The sequence below is a fragment of the Larus michahellis genome, chromosome 2 (genome assembly GCF_964199755.1).
Source record: "Larus michahellis chromosome 2, bLarMic1.1, whole genome shotgun sequence".
Taxonomy (NCBI): domain Eukaryota; kingdom Metazoa; phylum Chordata; class Aves; order Charadriiformes; family Laridae; genus Larus; species Larus michahellis.
In genome coordinates this window covers 121,552,402-121,579,662 of record NC_133897.1, presented here as the reverse complement: position 1 = coordinate 121,579,662, position 27,261 = coordinate 121,552,402, and the positions used below count along the sequence as shown (strand labels likewise).

The following is a 27,261-nucleotide window of genomic DNA, read 5'->3' as shown; positions in this document are numbered from 1 at the left end:
CCAGCTGTGGCCATAAACCACTGCCCAGGAAAAGCAAGAAAAAGGCTGCCAGCTGTAACACTTCCAATGGCCTTGGGCTGAGGGTACCATGACCTCATCCCATTGCTGTTCCTGTCTGTATCTTTCCTGCCAGTATTTGCCCAGTCTCCCCTTGAACTCCTGTGGACTTCTCGCAACCGCAGAAGGAGCTCCATGTTCAGTGTAGGGGTCCAGTGTGTTACTGCAAGAGCCGAACAGCATGTCGGTGTAGGAAAACACGAGCAGTACGAAGCCAGGCCAGAGTTTTAAGATTGTTAATTAGGGCTTTGGAATAGACAGTCTGGGTCAACCGACTCTGGGCACCTGTTCTGACAGATGTGGGTTTGTCCCACACTGACACCAAAGAATTAAAAAGCTCAAAAAATGAAATTCTGACCACAAGGTTAGTATTCTGGGTTATTACGTTTGGAAATGATTGCATGTCCAGACAAATTCATTCCCTTTCTATGTCCACAATTACTTGAACGGAGCATAATGAATTAAAACATTTAGAAATTAGGCCCCGTGCTTCCCACCCAGCTGCAAAACCCACTATGCCAAAGCGAAGGGGACTGCAGGGGACACTGGGCTCTTGCCGTATGCTTACATGAACACCTGCGGCGGGACGCACCAGGCGAAGCTGACTGGAAGGCCAAGGGTACAAGGTTGCTGCTTAAGACAAATCAGACTTCACCAGTTCAAACAAAAAAATGAAACGTTGCAGCCATTTTTCCTCTGCTGCCGCTGAGTCTGTACGAAGATGGAGCCTGCTGCAACGTTGCGTGCTTATGGTGCACCCACCAACAGAGCCAGCCTGCAACACCGACATGCCATGGGGTACTGCAGCACACAGCTGTCAATGTTATCATAGGTTACCGCGGGTTATCACAGTGCCCTGCGCACAAGGAACTCTTTCAAGCCACCCCTGGCTTTCCCAGCACACCAGGCCCAGGATGCACGCGTCTGTAACTGGTCCGTGGGGTGCACAGCTCTACGGACTGCCCACAGGACTAGAGAGGCTATGGCCATGTTTCCAGCCATTCCAGCATTTCTTATGCCCACACTAATGTGCAAGTGTCCCACTGCAACTGCCCGATGGTTACACCTCTTCCTGCCTTCTTGCCACCTACAGAATGGGTGTCCTCAAGAAGTGGATGCCTGACGCTTTCAGATGCAACAAGGTCGTTGATCCCCCTTATTAGCTCGAAATAGTGAGAAAGCGGAAGGGGTTTCTTTTTTTAGTTTTTTTTTCTTCTTAAGGGTGCATTTGAATGTAAGCAAATATTTAAATGTATCTACTAATCCACTTCATCTCCTTTTTGATGTGCTTTATGATTGGCAGAGTTAAAAAGTTACAAACCAGTAACAATTGTTTCTGAAACAAAGCCTTAAACAAAAATTCCTGTATCTACTGGCTTGCAACAGAAACACCATTCCCTGCTCAGGCTGAAAGCTCTTCAGTCGCAGGGTGTTCCCTGGGAAATCCCACCTCCTGCCTGCGCAGCCACATTTCTGCCTTTATTATTACTATTTCTGCTTTTATTCAGCTGAAGCCGCTCTTGAAACCCAGGAGACGCAGGTGAGCAGGGGCGGCCTGAAACAAACCACAACCAACCCTCCCCCCCCCGCCGAAAAAACCCAACAGAAATCCGGCCAAAACCCCCAAAGGTTTCGCTGGCGGTAACCACCCGCGCTCCTCCAACCGGCCTGCCGCGTTCTCCCCCCTCCCCAACCGGGGGCCGACACCGCCCCGACGGGACGGGACGGGACGGGACGGAACCCGCCTGCGCGCTCCCTGCGCGTTGCGGCCCGCGCAGCGCGGGGCGCCGGGACGGGGACGGGACGGGGGACCGCCCGGGAGCTGCACGTCGGGGCCGCCCGGGGAGCGCTGAGCCTCCGCGGTGGGGGGTGATGGTGGGGGGGGATAAGGCTGAACCTCCCCGGGCGCGTCTCCGCGCCGCTCCGCGCACGGCCGGCGCCGCGGCGGGGCGGAGCCGAGAGGGGAGGGGAAAGGAAGGGAGGGCCAGCGCCTCGCCGCCAAGGTGGGCGGGCAGGGCAGGGCCGGGCGGGGTGTCCCAGCGCCGTGCCCGCGACAGGCATTACCCAAAAGGAAGGTTTGAAAAAAAAAAAAAAAAAAAAAAAAAAAGAAGTAATTAAAGTCGCCGCTGCTGCGCGCGGTCCCACCCTCCCCACGGGCCGGCTCCTCTGGCAGACGGGAGGGGACAGAGGGAGACGTCCCTCCGCGGAGACGCGCCACCTCCGCCTCCTCCGGCACCGCCACCGCGCACTCCCTCCCCTCGCTCGCCGCGGCAGCACCGACGGCGGCGGCTCCCCCTTTCTTCGCCCCTTTCGCCCCCGCGCAGCATGGCCCCCGCAGCCCCCCGCCTCGTCCTCGGCCTCCTGGTGAGTGAGAGGGTGAGGGGGTGGGCGCGGGGGGCAGCGCAGCGGGACGGCGGCGGTGCGCGGCCGCGCAGCCGCAACTTTTCTCCGCGCTGCTACTTGCTTCACCGCGGGCGCGCAGCGCCGAAGAGAAACTTTTGGGGGGTTGGTCTCCGGGGCTTCATTCCCAAAAAGCTTTCCCCACGGAGGGGTCCTTGGCAAGGGCGCGCAGGGCTGCGGGCGCAGGAGGGGTCGGCAGCCCGCGGGGCGCGCAGGGGAGCGCGGTGGCTGCGCGGCCCCGGGGCGCATCTCGGGGTGCCGCAACCGGGCGGGGACGGAGCGGGGGGACTTGACGGTGGCTCGGCGACGGGAGAGAACCGGTTGGTTGTTGGTTGGCTTTCGGACTGGTGGTCGGGTGGCTTTTGGAGTGTGCCCTGAGGTTACGCGGTGGACACATGCTCTGGTCGTTGATGGTACTGCTGGTAACTCATAGAAAAAAAATTAAACCGCCGTTCATTTCATTGAAATCTCTCCTCGCTGCCCCCTTCCCCCGATGGGTGTCCCTTTTCCATGAGAGGGGCTGTGCGTATGGTGCGGAGCGTGTTAAGCTCCTCTGGAAGAGTTAGTTGTGTATTAAGCAATTTCAGCGGTTTCCTTTACCTTCAATTTACTGTATTCGTACATAATTATCAACTACAAAAAGGCCATTGTCGGGAAGAGCAGGGGAGTTCTCTCTCTCTTTCTTTTTTTTTTTTTTTTTTAGTGGATGAGTGAAAGTGATTTGTCTTTTGTTTCTTACCCTGTTATCGTGGCTCACAAAAAGAGGGCAGATGATCGTTTGAGCCTGAAAGAAAAATACTCCGTAGTGCTGAAACACTGAATTTATTATTTTCATACTCATTAGATATGTACATTTTAATGGAAGTGTTGCTATTCCAGACATTATGTGTGTCTGCCTTTGCTATGGTATTCATAATAAAACCCAAAGAAAACCGGGAAAGTTTACTCATACATCTAATTAAAAAAAGTAAAAGAAATTCCGCTGTCAAGTAGAAAAAAGCCAACACCTAAACTCAAAAAACTGCTGAAGCATCGTCTTTGTGTAAAGACGTTCACAGCTTATTTTTACCTGATGTTTCCTTATATGTTGATATCTACAAAGAACTATCATATTTAACCTTTTTTAAACTCTTCAGTAGTTCTTTGTGCTGACATCAGACTAGCTTGGTATTACTATTTCAAAATTAGATGTCACTGAGTCTTAAAATAGCTTAGAACAATGTAGTAAGATGGTGTGATTTTAATAACTTAAAAATCAATACAATGTCTATCAGGAGAGAGTGTTTTATTGAGTATCTGTTAATAATGAAAATACCTACTAGTACATAAGCAGGGATGTTTAAATTGTTTTATATATTAATCATTTTACATCTGTGTATATATATATATAAGGAACAGTATGAAGAGCTTTTATGATGCAGACACAGCATTTAAATTGCTTTAATGCAAAGATTAAATTCCACATTTCAGCTTTATTTTTTTAGCTGATCATAGTTCTTCTAAAAGTTCCTGATGTCTTAAAGATTTAAAAGTATTTTTATTTAAATATTTTCTTAATAAGAATCACAAGTCATTTTCAGAATTTCCATTAGCTATTTACTGCTTTATACCTTTAATCCTAAAGGTATGTGCAAAATAAAGATGACTTTCCTTTTCGTTAGACTTTCATCCTGAAAGAACAAATGTACTTAAAAGGGTGAATACATTTAGTTACATTTCTCTGTTTTTTTTGTTTAATTGGCTGTGTGATTTTTGGATTACATTTTTAAACATCTGGATAGGAACTAGGTGATATATATATATATATACACACACACGTATGTATTTTCTGACGTCAGGGCTAAATTGCTCTGTGCTGAAGAAAATCTTTGTACCTCCATATGAGTCTTTGTATAAAAAGGTCTGGTTATCTACTACTCATTTGAATTTTGAGGAGGACCCCATTTTGTAAGTGGTTACATGGGAGTGGACTGCTGTGATACACAACATTTTATTTATGTCATATCTAATTGGTGAAGCTAGATTTAATTAGTTTGTTGAGAATGCACTTTGAAGATGCAAAGTGATATGTAAGTGCAAGTGTCGTCATGTGGTTTTAATAAAACACTTGTCCCTTTAATGTTAAGCATCACCACAATTCTACGGAACCGGGTTTTGGTGGGTTGAACCTTCATACTTAGAGACCTTGGAACTAAATTGGCCAAGAACGCTACTGGAGGGAGTGCACTGTGAGGCTGTATTTTGTCTTTCTGCTGCTAAAGTAATAGCATAGGTGAAATCTTCTGGTCAAAGGGAACTCTTGCTGTTGATATCAGCGCTGCCGTGATTTTAGAAAAAAAACACAAGCCGTGGCCAGATCCAGGAGCAGTGGTCAGATCTTGTTTTCAGTTTGAAACTTGGCATACTAAGCTGCATAGCAGTATTTGTCTTTTTAGTTGAAGAGTCTCCCCTTTCTGTCCCTTTTCACTGGTTTGTCTTAAAAAGCAAACAAACCAAAGGCAGCTTCAGTAACTGTAGTTATTATTCAAAATAGCATTTAATTATTTTTTTTCCTCCTGTTTTCTTAATTTGTTTTCTAGGTACTGAGCTTGTGCTGTGAAGCTTGCAAGAAAGTAATTTTTCATGTTCCTTCTGAATTAGAGGCTGACACGTTAGTTGGCAGAGGTGAGAAACTGCGAGATGTCCATCTTAATACAACATTGCACCTTTGCTGGAGATTTCGCTGGAGCGAAGGAGACTTTTTTTTTTTTTTTAATGGAATGACTGGATGACTGGACAGCCAGCTAAACAGCTGGATCAGCCTTTTTATGAAGGATACGCCCTGTATTTGTTATGGATTTGAACGCTGGCCCCGTGCATCCAGTTGACTTTTGCGTAAACAGCTATTGTCAGCTTTCAGTATTTATTGTAAAACGAGAACGGCAGAGTTTAATGGTTTCAAAATTTGGAGTCTAGGGCTTAGTATTTAAATGAGTGGCTTAATATTCCAAAGTGCATCCATAACCCACAGAGTCATGTGAAGAAGTCAGTAAGTCATTTGGATAATGGAAAAAGAAAAGAAAGAAGACAAACTCCACACAAGTGGAGCACCGTGTGGAACACGGCTGCGACTTCTCAGCAGCCCTGGGGCATTCGGGGTGCCCAAGGAGAGGGGGTGCAAAGGGGTCCTGCACTGCGCCTTTGCTTGGGCGAGTGCCTCTGTCTGACTGGACGGTCTGTCTTGGTTTAGGGCAATGTGCAGGTGGCTGAGAGGAACAGGGGAGACCAGAAAACACCCCACTATTTTTTTATTTTTTTTTTTTTTAGACCTGTCCTCAAAAGACAGCTTTTAAAGGTGTGGCATAGGAGCTGCTGCAGGGTTCTGTGCTGCCCGAGACTGATTTTGAGGGTTCAGAGGTGCCCTCTTGTGAGGCCTAGGACAAGAAAGGGGTATGCTCCAAATCTGCCATCGTGATCCACATTCCTACAGAAGGAACAAATCAAATGGATTGGTAGTTCATCACAATGCAAGCACCCAGAAAATCTGGCTTTAAAAATGAAAAGTTCATTGACCTTTCTGTTAAATTTTAAAATGAAGGGTCGCTACAGCTGTTGAAGTATTTGGCACGTTCTCAGAGACTTTAGCATTTCTCTGTGTAAATAAACTTGATTTATATAAAAACAAGACTGCATGTTATTATGGTGCTATGGAAGAAATTGTATAACATTGAACTTAAACTTTTCTCTCCCCAAACATTTAACAAAACCTTTATAGCTTGAATGACATTACTCAAACATTTATTGGGAAAGCGTAATATATTTTGCATCGATACAAGGACCATACCTTGACAATAAAATGAGTCAGGATTTTCCTGGTTGTTGCAAGGTTTTTTTATATTTTTGACTTATGCAACATATACGAGAGGCTGTAAAGAAAAAAAGATCCCACAAAGCTATGGCTAACTGAGCATAATGTTGACTCACATAACCATCAGAAACAAAATCTCCAGTCTGATATTTTTGGAAATGCAGTGCTGTAATATGCAGCAGTATGAAACACCTTTAAGTGAGGCAATGATATTGTCTTTGATACTAAATTTTCATTGTACAGATTAACAAGGGAGAGGAATCACTGCTGTAGTGCTATAGAAAAACTAGGAAATGTTTAATTGAGCAGTTAAAAGAAAGACTTAAGAAGAGGCAGAAATCACATCATATTTAAAATTATGCTTTCCATCTGTTCTTACATTCTTGAAAGAGAAATGAAATTTAGTTTATTGAAAATATCATCTACCTATAGGGGATGAAATTCTGAATCTGCTCCACTCTGGGAATTTTACAATCAGCTTTCATAGAGCAAGGTCCCATCCACTATGATATCATTGAAAGAGTGCTGAAAAGTTTTGATTTTGAGAACATGACACTGACACATTTTGTACTCTGCAATGATCATTTTTCTAGATTTTAAGTCTCTGGCCTTCAGGGTGCCGAATCGTTCTTGCTTAGTGCTGTGGTCCTACTGCAGTTCATTACGATTATCCTGATTTTACTTTTTCTCCAGCTGTAGTGCTGAATTGCTTGCTGATGAACCAAGTTGATTTATTTTAAGCCACAAGTGATAGCAAAAGCAGTAAAAAATACCTGAGAAGTATGCTGAACTTACCTAGTACTTCGTATAAACTGCATGGGATTCTATCATGTACATATTAAAAAATTGCCAATCGTTTGTTCTAGAGTTAGTCTTTATCTCTCCCATCTGTCTGCCTCATAATTTAAAGGCCTTTGTCCTCCCAAGACTATTAAATCACATAGTACCAGTCAGTGCTTTCCTCCTGAGGGCAAAACTTCCCAGATGTAATATCTCCATTGGGCATTTGCATCAATTAATCATCTTCACTGATTTTGTGGGGCATGGAGCACAAGGCAAATCTAATAGCTACTGAACCGATAATGAGCGTGTCTACAATGTTTTTTGCATTTGAATGTATTAGTTCATTTCTGATGCCTCAATAATTTTACCAGTGTAATAGTGTCTTATTGAAAGACATCGGTGAAGCATCCATGTCCTTTAGGAAACACTTAGGAACACAAGAGTGGAAATTTGTGTAAACTTGGTCAAATCTGAGAGCATAAATGGGTTCTAGAATCTATATTTGTGATGCTTAAATACTGAATGACCAAATTCTTGGAGACTCTTCGTGTCAGTAAATGTAATTTTTACTTAGGAAAATTTTTTTTTTTTATTTGTTTTGTGAGAGGTGTTACTGTTTTGCTGTTTGGGTTATTGACTGAATATTTTTTTCTTACAGTTGATTTGAAAGAATGCCTTCAGTCTGCAGACTTTATCAGCTCCAGTGATGGGAACTTTAAAATTCTAGAGGATGGTTCTGTGTACACAACATCTGCTGTTTCTTTGTCTGCTGAGCAAAAGACTTTTAGTATATTACTTAAAGACATTCAAGAACATGTACAAAAGAAAATACATGTTAGCTTGGTGGAGGAAGAAAAAAAGGTGAGCTACTAATATCAAGATAGCTTATTACTTGAGATACTGTTTCACAGAGTACAGCTTCGTTCTGGGTAACTGTAGTTGAATTTTTGGAATTCAGATCATCAGGTGAAGCCCTCTGGTGTACAGTGTATTTTTATTCAGCAGTTGTTGATTACTGCCCATTGCTTAAGTCAGCAGACTTCCTTTCTGAAATGGGAGATGCTAGTAAGGAGCTTAATCAGGAACGTCTAGAATCATAAAAGCCATGTATGAGGAATTAAAGCAGATTTTATTCGTGCAAAGTATTACAATGAATGAAAAAATCTCTTGGAATACTATCACAGGTATAATCAGAAATGAAGACCTTGGAAAAACAAATGGTCAGTGGAAAAACTGGAACGGAGGGAAAAAAGATGGAAAGGCAGGACAGTAGCTAAGCTGAAATATACATAGTTAAGAGTATATGGATATATTCTTACCTGTCTTTTTATCTTCTAGACCCAGACACAGAAGACCAGGCATGCTAGAGATACAGTTCTTAAGCGAACCAAAAGAAGGTGGGGCCCTATTCCATCCGTTATGATAGAGAACTCACTTGGACCTTTCCCCCTACAAATACAGCAGGTATATTTTATACGAATCCTAATTTTATGACACAAGATAGTTTTGTATGTGACTTTTATGACAAAAGAAGAACAAAAGTGAGCTCCCTTATATTCCGTACTGATGCCATTCCTGCTATTATTCCTCTGTCTTGTTCTGTCGTTGCGTATCTTGCGATCTTGTTGCTGACATAACTTGTGTTCGTAGTTGTTGGGGTGAACAGGAAATGTGCAAAAGTTGTAAAAAGGAGAGAGGCATGCTATCAGAAGAGAGCTCTTTGACCTGGAAATCAGTGAAGTGTGTAATTTAAAAAAACCAACAAACCAGCCCCCCCAAAACATTGCCTAGAAAAAGATTTTGTAGACAGAGAGTGGGGGGAATCTTACCTGTATGTCTACATCCTTTCTGGAGTTCGAGGTGTATACCTGTAGTACTGAAGACTGAGTATGGCCTATATTATTAGGAAAAGTGCTTGCTGTAAGAAAACAAGTAGGCGTGAAAGAGAAATGCAAGAACTAAAGTTATCATAGATCCATCTAGCCTGCACTAGATTACAGAGTGGCTGGTAGCAGATGTGTAGAGACAAGTGTAATAACAGAGTCTGTGCAGAGCAATCATTCCTCTACTAATCTTACCTTCATAACTTCTGGCATTCAGTAGGTAAGGAAAGTTTGGGGAGGAGAGTGTTTATAAATAGATAACTGCTAATGTTACCTCCGTGGTGCTTGTAATGAGATGCAGAGAGGCTATCTGAGTTGGCCTATCTCTGGATTATACTCTGGGTGGTCGTCTGTCTTTCCTTCCTTCTTTCCTTCCTTCCTTCCTTCCTTCTTTCCTTCCTTCCTTCCTTCCTTCTTTCCTTCCTTCCTTCCTTCTTTCCTTCCTTCCTTCCTTCTTTCCTTCCTTCCTTCTTTCTTTCCTTCCTTCCTTCCTTCCTTCTTTCCTTCCTTCCTTCCTTCCTTCTTTCCTTCCTTCCTTCCTTCTTTCCTTCCTTCCTTCTTTCCTTCCTTCCTTCTTTCCTTCCTTCCTTCTTTCCTTCCTTCCTTCTTTCCTTCCTTCCTTCTTTCCTTCCTTCCTTCTTTCCTTCCTTCCTTCCTTCTTTGTTCTGCTTTTTCTTCTCTAGTTGCCAACTACATTCTCAATGAGTGCACTGAAACCAAAATCTTTTGAAAAGAGACAGAAATAATAAACCATCAGTATCTGAATGTGCCTTGGATGTGCAGTATTCTAGAAAGATTAGATTTCAAATAATTTTTTTGTATGCACACTGTAAATTTTTTTAATTGTTTGATAGTCCTAAACATTTCTGAGTTTGAATTAACTATCTGTTCTCATGTACACACAATGTAAAGGAAGGCAATTACAGGGCAAGCTGTTCTCCTATTCTGTGAACTTTAAGCTGCTAAAGAAGTAGAAGTAAAATGAGTTTGGTTTTGGTTTTTTTGAAGAGTTCCTGTTTGTGCTAAATATGATAATGAAAAGGGGTAAAGTGTATTACAATGATGCTGCTGTTTTTTATTGGGCTTAAAAACATGTTCTTTATAGGTCCAGTCAGACACAGCTCAGAACTACACCATTTATTATTCTGCAAGTGGACCGGGAATTGATCAAGATCCAAAGGGTTTGTTTTACATAGAAAGAGAAACTGGAAATATCTTTGCTACTCGTGCAGTAGACCGTGAACAATATCCAAGCTTTCAGGTACAGGCCTAAATTATGTAAATATAATGAAATCTTTTTTTTTTTTTTCTGTCATGTATATATTTCAAAGCTGAGCTACAGAGTAACTGGGAGCAGACAAGATCTGGAATCTGCTGCCTGTTCTGAGTAATATCTTTGGTATTGTAGAGATGAAACCAGTGACAAATAAAGAAATAGCCGGTCATCTAGATCTTGAGAGTAGTTTTGCTTTTCATTGCTTAGACTCTAATTACAGCATAAACGTAGTCAGCTATTGCAGTTGCATCACTTTCGGGAAGAGTTTGAACTTCTCCCAGAGTTTTTCAGGGAAGGTTGAAAAGGTCTGCTTAAAAATAAAATAATACTCCAGACGGCTGGGGGTTTTTGAGCTTCTTTCTCAAGCTGTTCAGTTTTGGTATTTAGTTAAAAAGGTACACTGCTCTCTCTACTGGCTGAGAAGTGCAAGAAGGCAGTTAGTAGAAACAAACAGCTTCTAAATAGTTAGGTAATTTGCCGTACCTGTTACTGCTTTTTATTAGATTATGTTGTAATGGGCAAATAGTTTTGCTGTTGTTCTTGATTTTTTTCGAAGTAGCAATATTTACATCTAAATTTTTGGTAAGGCTGAGATTGCCTCCTAGGCACCTGGAAAAAAATGTGTTCAAGAGACTTGGAAAACGTGTTTGACAGTGTTGGGGGGGTGGGGGTGGGGAAAGAAAGTGATTCAAATACTTGTAGGGCAAGGAATGGAAAGGGGAAAGATTGGAAAGCATTTAAAGGTTTTGTGTTGTTGCCATCCTAAGATACCAGCCGCTTCCCCTTCTACGTGGCTAAAGAGCCTGGTCTTGAGAAGGGCATGCTTGGCACCCTGTATGTCATTTTATTGACTCTTCCATTGAATTAAAAGTGTAATAATACTCCATGCTGCTTAAGCACAAAGTGAATTACTGAATTTATGTCTTACAGATCATTTGCTTTGCAACCACGCCAGATGGTTATTCACCAGAGGTACCTCTTGTGCATACAATCAGGATAGAGGATGATAATGACAACGCTCCATATTTTACACAGGACCTTTTTGAGTTTTCTGTCCTTGAAAATTCCAAACCTGGTAAGAATTGTTTTAAATTGGTGAACGCAGTTACCACTACTCAGCTCAGTATGTGTATGGCTAAGTGTAATTCTGCCTTTTAATCAATTTCAGTGGCATCTACTAAAGAGTATTTCTTTACAGCAAAGGATGAATTTGCAAAGAACAGCTCAAGATTTCTTAATGATTAGAAATTCCAAAATGCCATCCCAATTGTAGTGAAAAGTGTTGTTTAAAAAAGAAGTTTTTACAAACTGAGATGATTCAGTGTTCCTAAAATGGTGTAAGAATTTCAGAACACTATTATTTTAATTTTATCCAAAAAATAACCTTTTTTCATAAAATGTTTTGTTTGACAAAATGGCAGTTTTTAACAGATTAATTTCCTAAACAACTAAGTTGGTGGTGTTCTAAGGTGAAAAATGCCTTTAATTAAGCTTACAGTGTTTGTCCAAGCTGATGAACTTTTCGTGGGAGACGGTGGGGGGGAAGAAAGTCTTGCTTCTGCCCATACCTGTCAAAAGCAGGGGTTTGCCCCTTACTGACTTCACGTGTCTGTGTAACAGAGGACAAAAGCAGGGAGAAGGAAAAGCAGAGAATAAGGAATACAAAAGCTGTGGTTTTACCATTCCTCACTCATCTCCTAGGCTAGGGGTATAGAGTGGGGAAAGTCTAATTTGCTTCACAAAAAAGGAAGCAAAGTGTCTTTCCATTCGCTCCAAAACACCAGTTGCATTGCATTCTCTGAGCTGCTCTACATCTTGCTGGGTGAGTTGCTGATTTCAAGTGAAGTTCCAAAACCACTTGGGCTGTAGGATGAAGTACAGCAGCGCTCCCCAAGAGGCAGTCCTGCAGTTTCAACCATGTCAGAAAGCACCGAACCTCCCCCTCCAACCCCCCGGCAGCTCCTTTTCAGCTGTGCTTGGGATGCTCAATTAGAAGTCACTGTCAAAAACACTAACTGAAATCTAAACTTTTAATAATTCTTTTGATTATTCTGTCTGACAGTTGCAATAATTACAACTTTGTCTAAGAAGGAAAAAAATAGCCAGATTAAAATAGAAAATTCTACACTATTACTGTATTTTTACTACTATTTACTGTGCTTTTAATATTATTTTAATTTAGAGCTAAATGACCAAATTGCTGTTTTCATGTATCTAAAATAGAAATACCTGTTCAAATAATTTTGATGATTTATGGATTTTTCTGGAACTAAAAATTGCTGTATTGTGTTCACAGGTGTAGTTGTTGGAAGAGTGACCGCAGAGGACAGAGACGAGCCTTATACTCTGCATACTACGCTGAAATACCGCATTGTGTCACAAAATCCACCAGTAACCCCAGCATTTTCTTTACATGGTGACACAGGTGTCATTTCTGTATTATTGCCGCAGCTGGACAGAGAGGTGATCTTTCCTGAAGCATCTTTAGCTGTCATCTACTGCACACAGATCGCTTCTTAACTGAATTGCTGTCATGGGAATCACCAGATAAATCATTTCTGTTACCCTTTTTTTTTGTTTCCCTCTCTAAGGAGCTGCTGAAGCTTTCTGGAAACCAGCAGTTAGTCCAAAGAGTTTCTGCACAGATATATCGTATTCTAGCTAATCTTGGCAGGGGGACCTCCTGCTGCTCTTTTATTCAACCTATGGGTTGAAAAGCCTATGAATTTTTATTCTTTCTCTGTTCATGAATCCCATGTGCCACTCTTTCCTCCTAATCAAGGTCCATCTGAGGTGCTTCTTGCTTCTTTACAGGGAAGATGAACCAACTTCTCTGGAAGTAGTCAGTCATCCTGTACTTAACAGAGTATCTCCAATATCTGAAACCTAAAGAGTAATATAACGTTTCCTAAAATTAAAGCACAAACAATTTATCCTTATCAGCCAGCTTTCAAGTAAATAAGACACAAGAGGTTTTAGGTTTTATTTGATTTGGTTTTTTCTTTTTGATAAAACGTCATGTGAGAGAGATCGTTTACACTAGAAAAACTGTCAGGCCTGTATATTTCAAAATAATATTTCTAGCATAAGACAGTCATTCTAGAAAAAAAACACTGCTACAAGCACATTGTTTTTGAGGATAAAAAGAGTCATATCCTGGCTTACGTAGGTCACTTCTTGGCTGAAAATCCATATTATCAGTGTATTGCAAAATTGTGCACTTGCAGGTACACTGCTCAACTTTTTTAGCAAGAGAAAAATGCAGCGACTGCGAGCGTCACCATGACTACTAAGGGAACAATCACAGTGACTACTGAGGGAAGGAAAGCTTGAAAAATGGGTCCACTGCCTATCTTTTAAAGATAAACTTACAAAGTGGAACAGGAGATTTCTTTCCTCTGCCTGAGAAACATAGTGCTCCTTCCAGGCATTCAGAACTGGAGTTACTGTCTTGATTTGCAAATTCTCTTGTTTTGTGCCCAGTGTCCGTCCATCTGTTCGTGTGTCCCCCCACCCCGCTTCCCCCCTCAGTCCCCCTTCCCTGGTTTGTTCAGGTATTAATAAGGTTAAAAAAAAAGCCTTCTGTTGTGACTCAAGTCAGTGATTTAAGTGGGTCCTTATCAGTGATTCCCTTGGAACTGATCAGGGCACTGACTCCTTCCAACGGCTGGCATTGCCTTGTCATGTATAGCCCAGACAAAGGCTGTGATTGCAGCACTATTTCTGGTCATCCTCGCTGAAATTAGAGACATGCACTGAAACACTTTACCAGCCGGAAACCTAAGGGAATACTCTGCCTCGCCAAAGCGGAGACCTAGATAGCAGATTGAAGCATGTCATTTGCATCTTCCAAAACTTCAGGTACTGGAAAATAAAGCTGACATTGCGAGAAGCTTTATTTGATCCAGGATGTAGCATACACATTACTAACAGATGCTGAACTCAGTGCTGCTTAGCCACTGAAAAATACTTTACTTGTTTTCCTTTTGTAACTATAGGGAGAAAGCCCCAAAGCTAATCGACTCATTTTGTAGGGGAGTACTGAATTTCGAGCAGAGTTGAGGAATGAGAGTAAAATACACAGTTCTACTCTTGTGTGTGACTATGTGATTGAAAAAATGAGTTTGTCAAAGTTCTGTATGCTTTTATTCATCTTTTCAGCTGGTATCCAGTTACACTATGTTAGTTGAAGTGAGAGATATGGCAGGTCAGCCTTTTGGTTTATGCACTACGGGAACAGTTGTCATCAGAATTGAAGATGCTAATGACAACGCACCATCCTTTAAACAGAGTCAAGTAAGTCTTCGTGAATTAAATGTCTGTAAGGAGGTAAAAAAAAAAGAAATACTATTTTTATCCCCTTTCTAATTTCCTGATGGGCAGTCCCTTAAATAGGAAGCCTAGTGCCCTGAGAGAGTTAATGCCAATATAAACATTTGAGAATGCCCTGTTTGTTGTGCTGTTTGGTGATTGGTATATTAGTTGTTTTGAGACATTTGCCTTATCTCCTTTGGGAGAAGTCTGACGTGACTCATTCATTCATTTCTGCTGCAACACATAGTCTTAGAAATCCCATATTTCACCATTTTCAGGGAGGGGACAGATTTACTTCTAAGCATTGTCATGACTTCATTATTTGACCAGATTTGTCTACTTCTGTGTTGCAAATGAAAACGTCAGAGTCAGTGAAGTAGATGCAAGGATTGTCGCTGAGATTTTCTATACTTTTCCAAATTTTTTTTTCTTCTACAGAAGTAGTATTTAAACCACTTCTTGTTCATCAATAGCTATAACTGAACTGTAAGTCTTTGATTATCACAGCTATCTGAATTTTTCGGGACTAGAGAGTATGTCTCAATAAACATGTATACCGCTCAAATAGCACAGGAGATTTTGTAATACGAAATTTATGACAAATAATTCATTATCCATGAGGAATACAAGTACATTATCCTTTCCACTCAGTGCTGTAGAATATCAGTAATATTGATTCAGAATCACTCTTATCTGTGCTTCTTGAGCTTGTACAGAATAACACAGCTCTTTAAAAAGATAAAAAAAAAAAGAAAAAACCTTCATCCTTTGCTGTCCACATGGAGACATATTTCACCCTTCTTGGCTTCTCTTCAAGTTCTTGTGGTTAGTTTATGTTTTTTTTTTTAAAAATTTATGCCAATGCCTTTTCTAATGCTCAACTTGATCCCATTGTACACAAATTAGCATCTATAGCTGATGTAACTGAGGGGGACTGTGCTAATTTGCCTTTCCTGGAAGGAGAATTCCAGACTTAATTATGTCAATGATCTTTTGAGTGTACCAAGGACCCGAGATTTCAACTGTGCTGGCAGGAAAAGTTTACTGTTTCACTTACGGTGTAAGGGAGGAGCAGGGGAAATATGCTAATGCATGAAAACAAAATAAATCATTACAGCAACTTGGTAAATTACCCCTTGGGTTTTATTTAAATACAGTGTTCTTCAGTCCTGCATCATGGAACAGTATTCTCTGATCTAAATTGATTTTTTTTTTTTTTTGGATACTCCAAGTATGAAACGCGGGTGGAGGAAAACAGAGTGAACGTAGAAATACTGAGAGTCTCTGTTGTTGATCTTGATGAGCCTGGTTCGCCTGGCTCCGGAGCAGTGTATGAAATTATAAAAGGAAATGATGATCGGTCCTTTGAAATTACAACAGACAAAAACACAAATGAAGGAGTACTGTGTGTTGTTAAGGTAAGTAAAAATGGAACTGCCAGAGGAAAATATGTGTGTCTTCAGGCGTTGCTTTTAAAATCAATCATCTAGAACACATTTTTATTTATAGAATATCTGTAACCATCAGGCAAATCATGCTTTCTTCAAGATCTGAACTCTCTTCTAGAGCAGATTGCATAATGCACTGTAGATGAGGCACGTGTGTGGTCCATAACCTACAAAACTCATCTTCCAGACCGCTCCTCAGCTTTGTGTGCGCAGAATTCAAGAAATCCCCTTTGTTTTTTCACTCCAGAAGAGCTTGGGGCTTTTGCCTGATTCTACAATTGGAGTTGTTTAGACTTAGGGATGTAACTGAGGAATGCTTCATGGCTGGGTTTTTAACAGAAATGGGAGTGTGGTAAAGGAGGGGAGGGATGAGCACCTCCTCTAGTCTTGTTCTCTCGGGGAGTTGATTAAACTTACTAACTCTGCATAAAACTCTTAAGGTTTTGTTTTGCAGGGTAATGAGTTCAGGTTTACTTTTCTGGGGTGTGAGGGAGTTCACACACACATAAGACTATCTGTTAGTTTAGTTGCTTGTTATACCCAATACTTTACAGATGTGAGGTAAACGGACCACCGTACCTGTACTCCAGCGTGTCCCTTTGTCTCTTCATGTCTATTTTCCATCATCTGTTAAAACTGCAATAACAGGTAACTTCTAAGGAGCAGAGAAGATTAATATTAAAATTTGAAGATGTAAATCGTAAGGGCAGAGATGCCAGTTAAATTTGGGCTTTTTTATTTATTATGTTTTTTTATTGCTGGTAATCATTAGAGCTTTTTCTAAAGCTATGTCCCTGGTGTATGAATCCAGTTGAAATTTCTTATATTTAGCGTAATGCTGTAGTGGACTAGAGGGTATTATGACTTTAAGATATAAATAGCCCTAGAGTGTCTGAACGGTAAATGGTAGGTACTTACTGATTGACCCCACAAGTTCGGATGTATTTACAGTGGTTGAAGTCTTACTAGGAAATAAATGTAGGCGCTAGCAAGAAGCGTGATTGAGTTGTGCTGGAAAGGAAGTATGTGTAACCTAAAATAATGGGCAACTAGATATGGGAGGAGAAAATCCCCAACCACATTTAATTCTTATCTTACTTCTATTAGTATTTGATTATTAGAGTATTCATCTAAAATTTTACAGTGGTGCTGCTTACCTTATTAGGGGTAGTTCCTTAGGCTCTTTTCTTTGACTAACTTAGAACTTAACCTTTTTTTTTTTTTTATTTTTAAATCATGTCCCTTTACTGTGTCTCAAGCTGTGTGTTCCAGAAGGATAACTGACTTCTTTTGTAAAGAAATGTGGTACAGTTTTATCTATTTGATAATTGGGCAGTGAAAATGATACCAAGTTTTGTCTTGGTGAGAAGGAAAAAAAACAACACCCCACCTTTGTTACAGGGACTGGACTATGAGAGCGCCAAGCAAAGGATCCTCGTGATTGCAGTCAACAACGAGGCACCCTACATGCTGGCACCGCATTCCCAACAACTTTCCCAGAGCACCAGCTCTGTTATGGTGCACGTCCTGGATGTGGATGAGGGGCCGGTGTTCAAACCCTGTCTATTGCGCATCGATGTTAAAGAATGCGAGGACATTGGGACGAATATTGGGAGATACATAGCAGAAGACCCAGAAACTGGAAATAGTGAAGGCATATGGTATAAAACAATGTTATCTACTAGTTTATTTGGAGTACAGCATGGGTGGGGTACGGGAAGGGGGAAATAGTTGTTGATGTTGTGTATGTGTGTGTGTGTGCGCACGCCTGAGTGTAAATGAATATGTGTATCTATATATGGACATATGTGTATATATATATACATGTGAATGTATGTTTGAGATCTTTAACTAAACAAACAAATTATTCATGACAGCTACAGGATACCACCTGGCCAGTGTAATTGGATCAGCATAGAGGAAAAATCGGGTGAAGTTAGAACCATTAAAGTCTTGGACCGAGATGTAGGAGAAATGAGACGAGGTCAATGCAACATCACAGTCCTCGCAATAGACAGAAGTGAGTACTAAATGTTGCCAGTATTCTTTGTGGTCTATAACAGGTGTTTATGTGCAAATTTAGTGTAGGGACAGCTATTGTGGTTCAGACCAGAGGCCCACCTATTCCATTGTTTTGTCTTTGGGATAGCTCTATCAAATACTTAGGGATTATACAGCAGAAATAGGGGCAAATTCTCAATGTTTTCAGAATTTACCTGCTCCCATTTAAAATTCTTTGTTAAGTTTAAATTGAGAGATTTTTCCTGTGGATTGTATTCCTTTTATTTCCTGACTATTTGCTTTTTAAGTCATAGCACCTGGCAGCTGTGAAGTTGACGACAAATTGGAGAGACGGAACTTCTTGAAAAAAAAGTTGTTGATCTTGAAACTCTTACTCTTCCTCCTCTGTTTGACTTCTTGGTGACTTGCTTTTGGAAACCCTTAATTTAAAAGGACCTCTTAGAACAGCTGTATTCATTGCTGTATGTTACTGTGCTCTTACTCTTATTGTCGGTCATTTACGTTCTGTAACAGTGTTCACGCTATGTGTTGCTCAGGTGACGAGCTCTTACAAATTACTCTGATAGCAGAGGAAGGGTTGTACACTCAGATTCTCATTCTACACTAGGTTTTGGTTCTGATTTAATGTGAGTGATCGTCTGTTCTCGCTGATTAATTTGGTATATGCATTTATTGTAGGAAAAGACATAGTTTTGCCTCAACATCATCTAGCCAAGATTAAATACACCTTTCACTTCCCAAATAGTAAATGTAGCAAGTGGATTATTAAAGAAAAATGTTAGGCTTATACATCACACTTTTAATTCTAAAATATGGATCTTACATTAAAAAAGAAAAATGGACTGCCTTTATAAATCCAATGGCAGGATTTAGTTTGAGCCCTTACGTGCTTAAACATCGGTGGGAGTAAAGAGAAGACCTTTGGAAGTTTCTTTACAGCTAAAAATTCTAACTCTGTCCAAAGCTTGCATATTAAAATTGAATGTAAATAATATGAATCTAAATTGTTTAGAACTTCTGCTGCATGTAAAGTAAACATGGTATATGCATCTGCAATCAGGTCTCTCTAGAGAAAGTTTTAAAGTATACTTGATATAATTTCACTGGAATTGAAAAGCATTGCTGTAGTGGAAAACATGTAATTAGGAGGGAGAGCTCATTCACTTCTTGCATGTAGACTTTGGTGTGTGTCACTAGTATGTGTCACTGCTGAATGGTGACTCACAGGGAAGAGGACAGAAAGAAGCCCACTGTTTCTGAGCGTGTTCCTGTTCCCAGGGGAAGTGAGGGTAGGAGAGGTGTAATTTATTTTCTCCTTCCAGAAGTAAAAATGCTGGAGACCTTTGCTTTCTGATTTTGACTCTCAGTTTGGTGTAGCGTCCTTTACTCCTGATTTATGGGCTCTTTCTCCTCTCCTCCTTCTGTTAGAATGGTATCTGTCCCCACACAGATACACATGCTCAACCAAATACATTGTCTGCTCATGCAGAATATGGAGCTTTGGGAGCTGTTGATCCGTTCTACAACCAGCCAAGCAAAGAGAGGCAGCCAAGAAAGCTGTGAGAAGTTCCTCTCTCTTTTGGCTAAATTAGCAGCTGCTTTCCACCTTAAGTCCTAACTTGGATACTGCAGTTGATATTTCATTAAATATGTGAATGTTTGAAGTAAGTGCTAAAAGTAGTTATTTTTATCTCATAGATGGCAAAACAGGCACTGGAACGATTCAGGTTGTCATCCAGCCTGGGAACAAGAATTACCCACGAATCGCTAAAACTGAGTATATAATGTGCAGAGACAGAAAACCGATCTGCCTTACTGCACAGGATGGTGATGAGTCTCCTTACAGCACACCCTTTGTATATCGCATAACTGACCGTAGCTTGGCTTCCTCGTGGAAGATAACTCGACACAATGGTATGTGAAGACTTCTTCCTCCTCACTTGGCTATAGGTTGCCAGAGGAGGCGTTGCTACCTCTGCCTTGGGTGGACTGCAAGAATAGATTGGCTGAATGTACGTTGGGAATTGGTGTAGTCAGTGTGGCTAACAAGGTAGCCTTGAGGATCTCTAGCAGTTCTTCGGTTTCATTTGCTGTACAGGAGATCAAGAGCATGCCAGAAATAAAGGTGAAGCAGCTAAAGTATTCTTTACCTTAATTGTCCTGGGTTCGGAACAGTTTGCAGAAGTTAAGAAGGTGGCACTGTTGGCGTCACAAAGGCAAGGAGAAGGATACTGTATTCTCCCTCTTAAAGCACAAAAAAGAATCTGTCCCCGGGATCCTTGGGTCAGCAGTCAGCTGCTGTCTGAAATGATGCTGTAAAAAGATTAGGTCGGAGAACAAAACCCAATGTAATGCATTGCATCACCACCTCTGGAAAAGGAAGTATGCATTCATAATCCATAAGGAATTTCAGAATGAAATGGCTAATACTCCAAAAAACCCCACAACTTTTCTTAGGCTGCTGTTATGGTGGAGAACTGGAAAACTGAAACGTTACCTAGAATTGATTAGAAGCTGACTAAAAACAATCCTGACAGTTTTTTTTTTTTTTCCGTAGTACTGCTGTCAGCTGGCACATTTTTGGTAAAGCTGATCTGGGTGAAAGAAAATATTACAATCTCCCGTAATATATTTATGCTATTTTTTATAAATTTGATAGAATTAGATAAAAAAAATTATTACCAAAGGAATTACTGTTTCCTAAAATTTGCTAATATAAAAAGTTACAGCTGGTGGTGGTTTCTTGGTGGGTGCCAGATGCTGGTGACAAGAGCAGCACATGCATTTGCTACTGTGTTGTCATGAGCTAGCCTGAAAAGGGTCTGATTCTGAAGTATTCGGTCAAACATTCGCTAATGAAAGGCAAAAAACAGCAAAGTCTGAGAGCAAAGGCATCTGAGAGTTTCAAGGTTTATATTAGGCAAGTTGAAAAAAACATTTTAGATGGTACATGTAGTTTCATATACCTCATCATAAACCAGCCATTATGTACATCAGTGTCTATCTTGTACATATTTTTTACAAATAATTTCTTTCTCCCTTTAAAAAATGTGATCACTAATCATTGCCACTAAGCAGAACAGCAGACTAAATGGATTTTACTTCCCACGGGATATAGCCGTTCCTACTGAATATAGCAATAGAGCTAAAGAGTGGAAGACATATAAATTAAGTTTACGATTAATTATTCCAATCAAGCTACCAGAAATACTTTAAATAAATGTAAGTTCAGTTGATGGTCTTTACTAGTAAGCCCAAATAGTGTCATTTACTATAATGAACTGAATCAACTTCACAGTTTCAAATCGTATGTTGTCAGAAGGCTGCATAAGGTTTGCTTTTTCAATACCAACATTTAAAAGGTGCTGAAAAGATAAGTCCTTCCAAGATGTAGTTTTGTATGAACACATTTAAGCTAGCTTCACACTAGCTAATGCAGATCTGGTAGCAGTGTAGCTGTAACAGAAGGGAAGACTGTGATTATGGTCGCATTTGTGACAATAGGGTTTCAGGTATTGTTAATGCTAGATCTGGTTTTGTCTTTTTTTACAGATAATTCTGTGTATCTTTCACCAAAGGGTGATATTCCATTTGGAATATATGATATTCCTGTAAGTGTGACTGATAACGGAGGAAAGGTAGGAGAGAACTACATAAAAGTTAACTACTGTGATTGCGTTACTCCAACTGAATGCACTGGTGGGCCCCGTGTCCGTGAAGCTGGAAATGTTACTCTTGGTGTATGGGCCATCCTTGCAATGATCTTAGGATCACTATTATTGCTGTGTAAGTACACTTGATTTTTAACACGAAGTGCAAAAAACTTAATTTTAAATTTAGCTGACAGAACCTGATTCAAATGTTTCTTTTTTTATTTAGGCTTTTGTATAGCCCTCATCACTGACAATGTACCTTCTCTATTTGTAGTGGTACCACAGGCTTCTTGCTCTCATTTTGTCCTATGGTTACTGTGTATGGATTTCTGTTTATTCTTTTAAGTACGTTTTGTGTAAGATATTCTGTGCATTCATGTTAGCAAGGCCAAAAAAACCCCTGCATTCAGCACTTGAACTGAAAGAAGATCGGTTTTGTAGTACTTATCAGATCTTGCCTTGAGGCGAGTATAGCGAAGCTTGTGAGTTTAGTGCTGGTTTGGGGATGCACATTTCTGTTTATAGGAATGCTGAAATCAGTTTCCTAGAGCTTTTTGTGACATTTCTTGGGTCATGGATTAAAAGATGGAGCATCTTGGACATTGGGTTTCACAAGGAATTTTACAAGAACCAGCATAGTGTTGAAAGACAGGTTGGATACTTCCACAACAGACCCAACCATTGAATACATGTTGCGTTACTGGAGTTGCCCAATGACTAACAGATTCTTAGCAGGCTGATAGTGCAGTTAACCAGTGAGGTGGTGACAATAATATGTAACAAAGCCAGGTCATTTTTTTACCAGAATCAGACATAGTCTGACTAATAACATCTTTAAAAATCACCAGAGGACATGCTACAGTAAAAAATACTTCAGAGTTGGGTTTTTTTTCTTTCTTTCCTTCTTTCTTTTCCATTTTTTTTCTGGCAATGGTCAACCTGTCTTGCCCCTATTCAGTCTCAGCTAGCTGGTCGTACTCAGGCAGATAGAACACTGGGACCTGCACATGTTTTGAAAGTTAGGTAGATCCATGTTTTGTCTAAACAGGGCAGGTACCCAAATTCATGATACAACCTGGAGGTGGAACTTTCAGATGTGGGAACACTTAGTAGGGGGACTATGTGAAACATCACCTAGCTTTTTGTCACTACCCCTTGTCTACACTCCTCCCAGATGGACCCATTATTTTATTGTGGCTAGGTTTTACCCTGTGTATCCTCCGCTTGGTGCTGTCATGGATGTCTTCTTCCCATCTGTCAGCATCAAGTGGCGACCCGCCAGAACCACTGATGCAGATCTCGCTGACAGCTGATAGCTGTAGAAGCTAAAGGAACTTGAAAGTGGCTCTTGGCCAATTTCCACAGAAGTTTATATGTTCAGAGATCGGATTGCTCAGTGTGCAGTTAGGCAGAACTGCTCTATTTCTCATGGGTTTATTTTTAAGCTATCGCCTTGAACAGAGAAGGAAGGAGTGGTTCTCTGAATGAAATGTTTAGTCCTTTGTTTAGGAGAGGTATTACTTGCTCATGATTCTTTTATACAAAGTCATTTCTGGCTGAGTCTCCATGAGAACACAAAGTATTATTGTAGGAGGAATAAGCTGAATAAAAGGAATTAAATAAGATTGTTCTGTAACATAGTGCTTGAAGACCTCCAGGGTTCTGGTGACCTTTTCTGTAAAGTAGAAGTTTCTGGTATTGGAACCGTTAGCTTGCATATTAGATCCTTATGACATAATTTGACATCTGCATATTCATACATGAAAAGTGTCTTATGTACAACCTTGATGTAGGCATAAGACATGATTTTTCACCTGAATTTGGTCTTAATTTTTTATTACTGTGAAATTTTGCAGTCACAGTGTTTTCATAAGGGATGCTTATATTTCTTTCGGTGAAACCAAGATGCATTTTAGAAGAATGAAATAGTTTAACAATGTAGTGAAAAGTGCATATACTGTTTGAAATAATGTCTATATGTACAGTTTTGAGTATTGGCATTTTTGGAAATGAAATTTTTTTTTAAAACCATACTTGATGTTCATGTATTTAAAAAGGATAATACAACAACATTCATTATCAAACGAAGGTAGATGCCGTTATAATGTAAAGTTCACAGTATCTTCCCCACTTATTTCCTTTCCATAGTAATCCTGATCACAATTTGTGGCTGCTGTGGCTCTGGGGTAATGCACAGGCATGTGACTGATGATTGTGCCAATCACAACTTAATAATTTCGAACACAGAAGCTCCAGGAGAAGAAGTGATGGTAAGTTGTCTATTTACTTCAATGTAGAAATATGTAATTAAGATATCCATAGCCTTTCAGTTTGAGAACAGGACCACCTGCAAGTAAGTGATTTAGTAAAGGAAATAAGCAATAAATGCAGGGACCATTCGATGTGCTTTGCTATTTAACAGGAACTTGAAAATTCTTACTTTAGGCAGAGTTGGTAGTACCATACATATTTACACATGTCCTGTGGTTGTTAGCCCGGCTGCTTATAATTCTTCCCGACTTTAACTGTTTAGTTGAAACTTTCAGGTGAATATTATAATCACTTCAGTCCTTTTCAACACAATGAGATTAGATAGAAATTTACTATTTTGCCTATGTTGAATGTGTGTTTATGGCAAAACACTTTTGCTTTTCCTTGGAGAAGGATTTTTAAATTTAGTGGATAGTCATTGTAGATCACAGGTGCAATTTCTGCCCTTCCCCTGAAAAATGACCCCAAATACAGTTGATATTTGAACCAGTGGAAAAAATACAACTGAGCAGTTCGTGTTCATGAAACATGTTCTTGCTCTTGGCATCTAAGCTTTTTAATGATTCAGTCTACCGTAGACATAGTCCAGCCCAGGACTGTGCTCATACACAAGGACTTGGCTCTTCAGACTCTTCCCCTTCTCCTCTGTCCCTCACCCCCTGACCGTGCCCTCCTCAAGAAAAGGAAATTACTTTAAAAAACACTGAGTTTACTTCACCTTGAAAACTAAGAAATCCTAATGGTGACAAGTGTCAAATTTCTTATTGTCTATGACGCATGCTGTAGTGCCATTATAAATTGATAATGTAGTTTCTAATTTGTGATCCCATACTAGTTTTTCCATATTTCACTCAGTATACAGACTCTTCTGTGAAGAAACCGAATGAAACTTATGCATATAACTGTATATGTGGCTTAATGGATTACAGGTTGTTGACTTTAAGAAGCGAACATTATTTTACATGACAATTTAAGAAACTAGCATATGGATTATAGTACAGGCTTTGTTGGGGTAAAGATCTGGTTTAGGATCTCACATCATATTTAAATGCAGATCCCCCCCTGTAGCCTTTCCGCAGACCACTTATTTATCTTTGTGTACTAAGTATAGGCTTTTTGTTTAAAATACCGCAGTGCAAAGCTGGAGAGTTCAGTTTTCAGAATTGTCAGTTCCTGATTGCTGTTTCATCTTCTGAATCAAAAGAAAAAAAAAAAAAGGGAGGGGAGTGGGGGGGAAAAAAGTCCAGCTGTCCCCACTGCTGCATCTTTTTTTTAGGATCACAATATAATTCCTCTACAAAACACATGTGATCAAGGAGGATATGGAATAAAAACAGGAGATCAGCAAACATTTGAAATGGTAAAAGGAAGAGGGCATACCTTGGAATCAGTCAAGGGAGGCGGACATCAGACTCTGGGATCAGTCAAAGAAGGAGGAGGAGGACAGACTATGATGGACACCTGTAGATACTCCTACTCAGAATGGCATAATTTCACACATCCTCGTTTAGGTGAAGTAAGTATTCTGAAACTGGGTTTTTTTTTTTTTTTTTGGAGAGTAGGTCATAATCAATATATGCAGACTTTTCAAGGAAGACATGTGTTTGTGCTAGAAAGGTGGCTTTCCGGTTTTGGTTTTCTCTCGTTTTTCCTTTCCTGTGCTCCCCTGCGTCCCCTTTGGAATATTGCCCTTTCAAAAAGTCATCTTTTGCATATTTTAGACATAAATGTAAATGGCTTTTCTTGGCTTAAACTATAGGCAGTATGCTATTTTTCATTTAGAATATTTCCTCATTTAGAATAATTACTCGTGCTTTTGTGAGTTTTTCTGACAACGTCTGTTTGCTTTTATTCTAACTGCTTGCTTTGTACTAATTTAAACCTGATACTTAGCAATGGTGCAGGAATGAATGTGCAGCATTAGAAATGTAGTTGCTCCACGCTTTGGAGATCAAAACCTCTCACTACTTGCCTAACTAGTTACGTGTAAATCAGTCTTTTAATTTCGAGTGGAATTTAGTTGCTTGACAGGTTATTTAAACAGGTTCTTCCTCTTTTATTGTTACTTACATGATTAGTAGAAATGATTTCTTTATTAAATACTTATATTTTGTAGTCTTAATAATATAGACCAATCATGTGCATTTTTTGTATGTAGGAATCCATTAGAGGACACACTCTGATTAAAAATTAATCAATGAAAGGTAAATCAAAAGAAATTATTTTTATGCAATATGTTTAGGATAACAATTTAAGAAAGTAATAAGGTGTGTTCTCTTCCTATGCAGAAGGTGCACCTATGCAGACAGGATGAAGAACAGAAGCATTCTGAAGATTATCTCCTTTCATATAACTATGAAGGAAAAGGATCCTTGGCTGGCTCTGTAGGCTGCTGCAGTGATCAGCATGAAGAAGAGGCACTTGACTTCTTAGATCAGCTGGAGCCCAAGTTTAGGACATTAGCAGAAACATGCGTAAAAAGATAAATGTGCCTTTCACAGTGCTTAAAAAAAACTGTAAATTAGTGGCTGTCATACTTTTGTGACATTAGGTGTTTCGGAATAGAAAGGTGGAGAGGTTTATTAAATTTAATATAGACTGGTGAGAGTGTAACTAACTCTTACTTTAAATTTACAACATTTTTTTTATCTCTGCTAGACACGTTCCATCAAAAATAAAGGATTAAAAATATTTTTTCTTTAGACTACGTTAATATAGTAATGATAGTTTCTACTTAGACTACGTTTCCTATTCTTTGTGATTAATTAAAATGCAAAACTTGGTGTTGTCCTATTAATTAATTATTCAGCTTCAAAATTTTGTTGCATTTGGCTTTGGAGAAGGAAAGCTTTTTAACTCACTGTTTCTTTGTTTTCTTTTAATTCTGTAGAAATAAACCAAAAAACATTACTGGTGGATATGAAATACCTTTCTAATTTTTAACTTATACAAACTGAGATACAAAACACTTTTTCCTTTTTCACATTAAAAAACCTATTAATAAATTAGAAAACTTTATATTTTGATTGAAATTTAAATATATATATATTGTATATATGTAAAATAATATTCAAAAATATATTTTTCTCCTAATGGGTTACCACCCATCAAACTTGCTATCCTAAGGGATTTATGGCATCTCCACATAGGGTATCAGCATTGTATGCGAGTATATATTTTTCTTTTAAGGAAATAAAAGATTTAAAAAAAATAATCAGGAAAATAGGGGTAACTGTCATACTTCAAATGAATGGAAGACAAATCTCTTGTTTACTTGACATAAGTTTGTACCTCAGTTCCTTGGGAG

The 27,261-nt window shown here is 39.8% G+C and overlaps 1 protein-coding gene across 6 annotated transcripts; it reads left to right on the top strand.

The window, feature by feature from the left end:
* The first annotated feature begins 1,779 nt into the window (after positions 1 to 1,779).
* Positions 1,780 to 27,099, top strand: DSC1 (desmocollin 1). 6 transcript variants are annotated; one of them, XM_074576900.1, is made up of 17 exons: positions 1,780 to 2,421; positions 5,037 to 5,121; positions 7,746 to 7,948; positions 8,426 to 8,551; positions 10,076 to 10,231; positions 11,177 to 11,321; positions 12,543 to 12,709; positions 14,408 to 14,542; positions 15,793 to 15,978; positions 17,410 to 17,669; positions 17,886 to 18,028; positions 19,729 to 19,944; positions 21,583 to 21,816; positions 23,832 to 23,953; positions 25,231 to 25,470; positions 26,113 to 26,158; positions 26,243 to 26,307. In XM_074576900.1, exons 1-16 carry the CDS (start codon positions 2,383 to 2,385, stop codon positions 26,146 to 26,148), a joined length of 2,493 nt encoding a protein of 830 aa, XP_074433001.1. In that variant the 5' UTR covers positions 1,780 to 2,382; the 3' UTR covers positions 26,149 to 26,158; positions 26,243 to 26,307. The 6 variants fall into 6 exon arrangements, with proteins under 6 accessions (XP_074433001.1, XP_074432999.1, XP_074432996.1 ...); XM_074576898.1 differs by lacking the exon at positions 26,113 to 26,158 and having other exon boundaries at positions 26,243 to 27,099; XM_074576895.1 differs by lacking the exons at positions 26,113 to 26,158; positions 26,243 to 26,307 and having other exon boundaries at positions 25,231 to 26,036.
* The last annotated feature ends 162 nt before the right edge of the window (positions 27,100 to 27,261 follow it).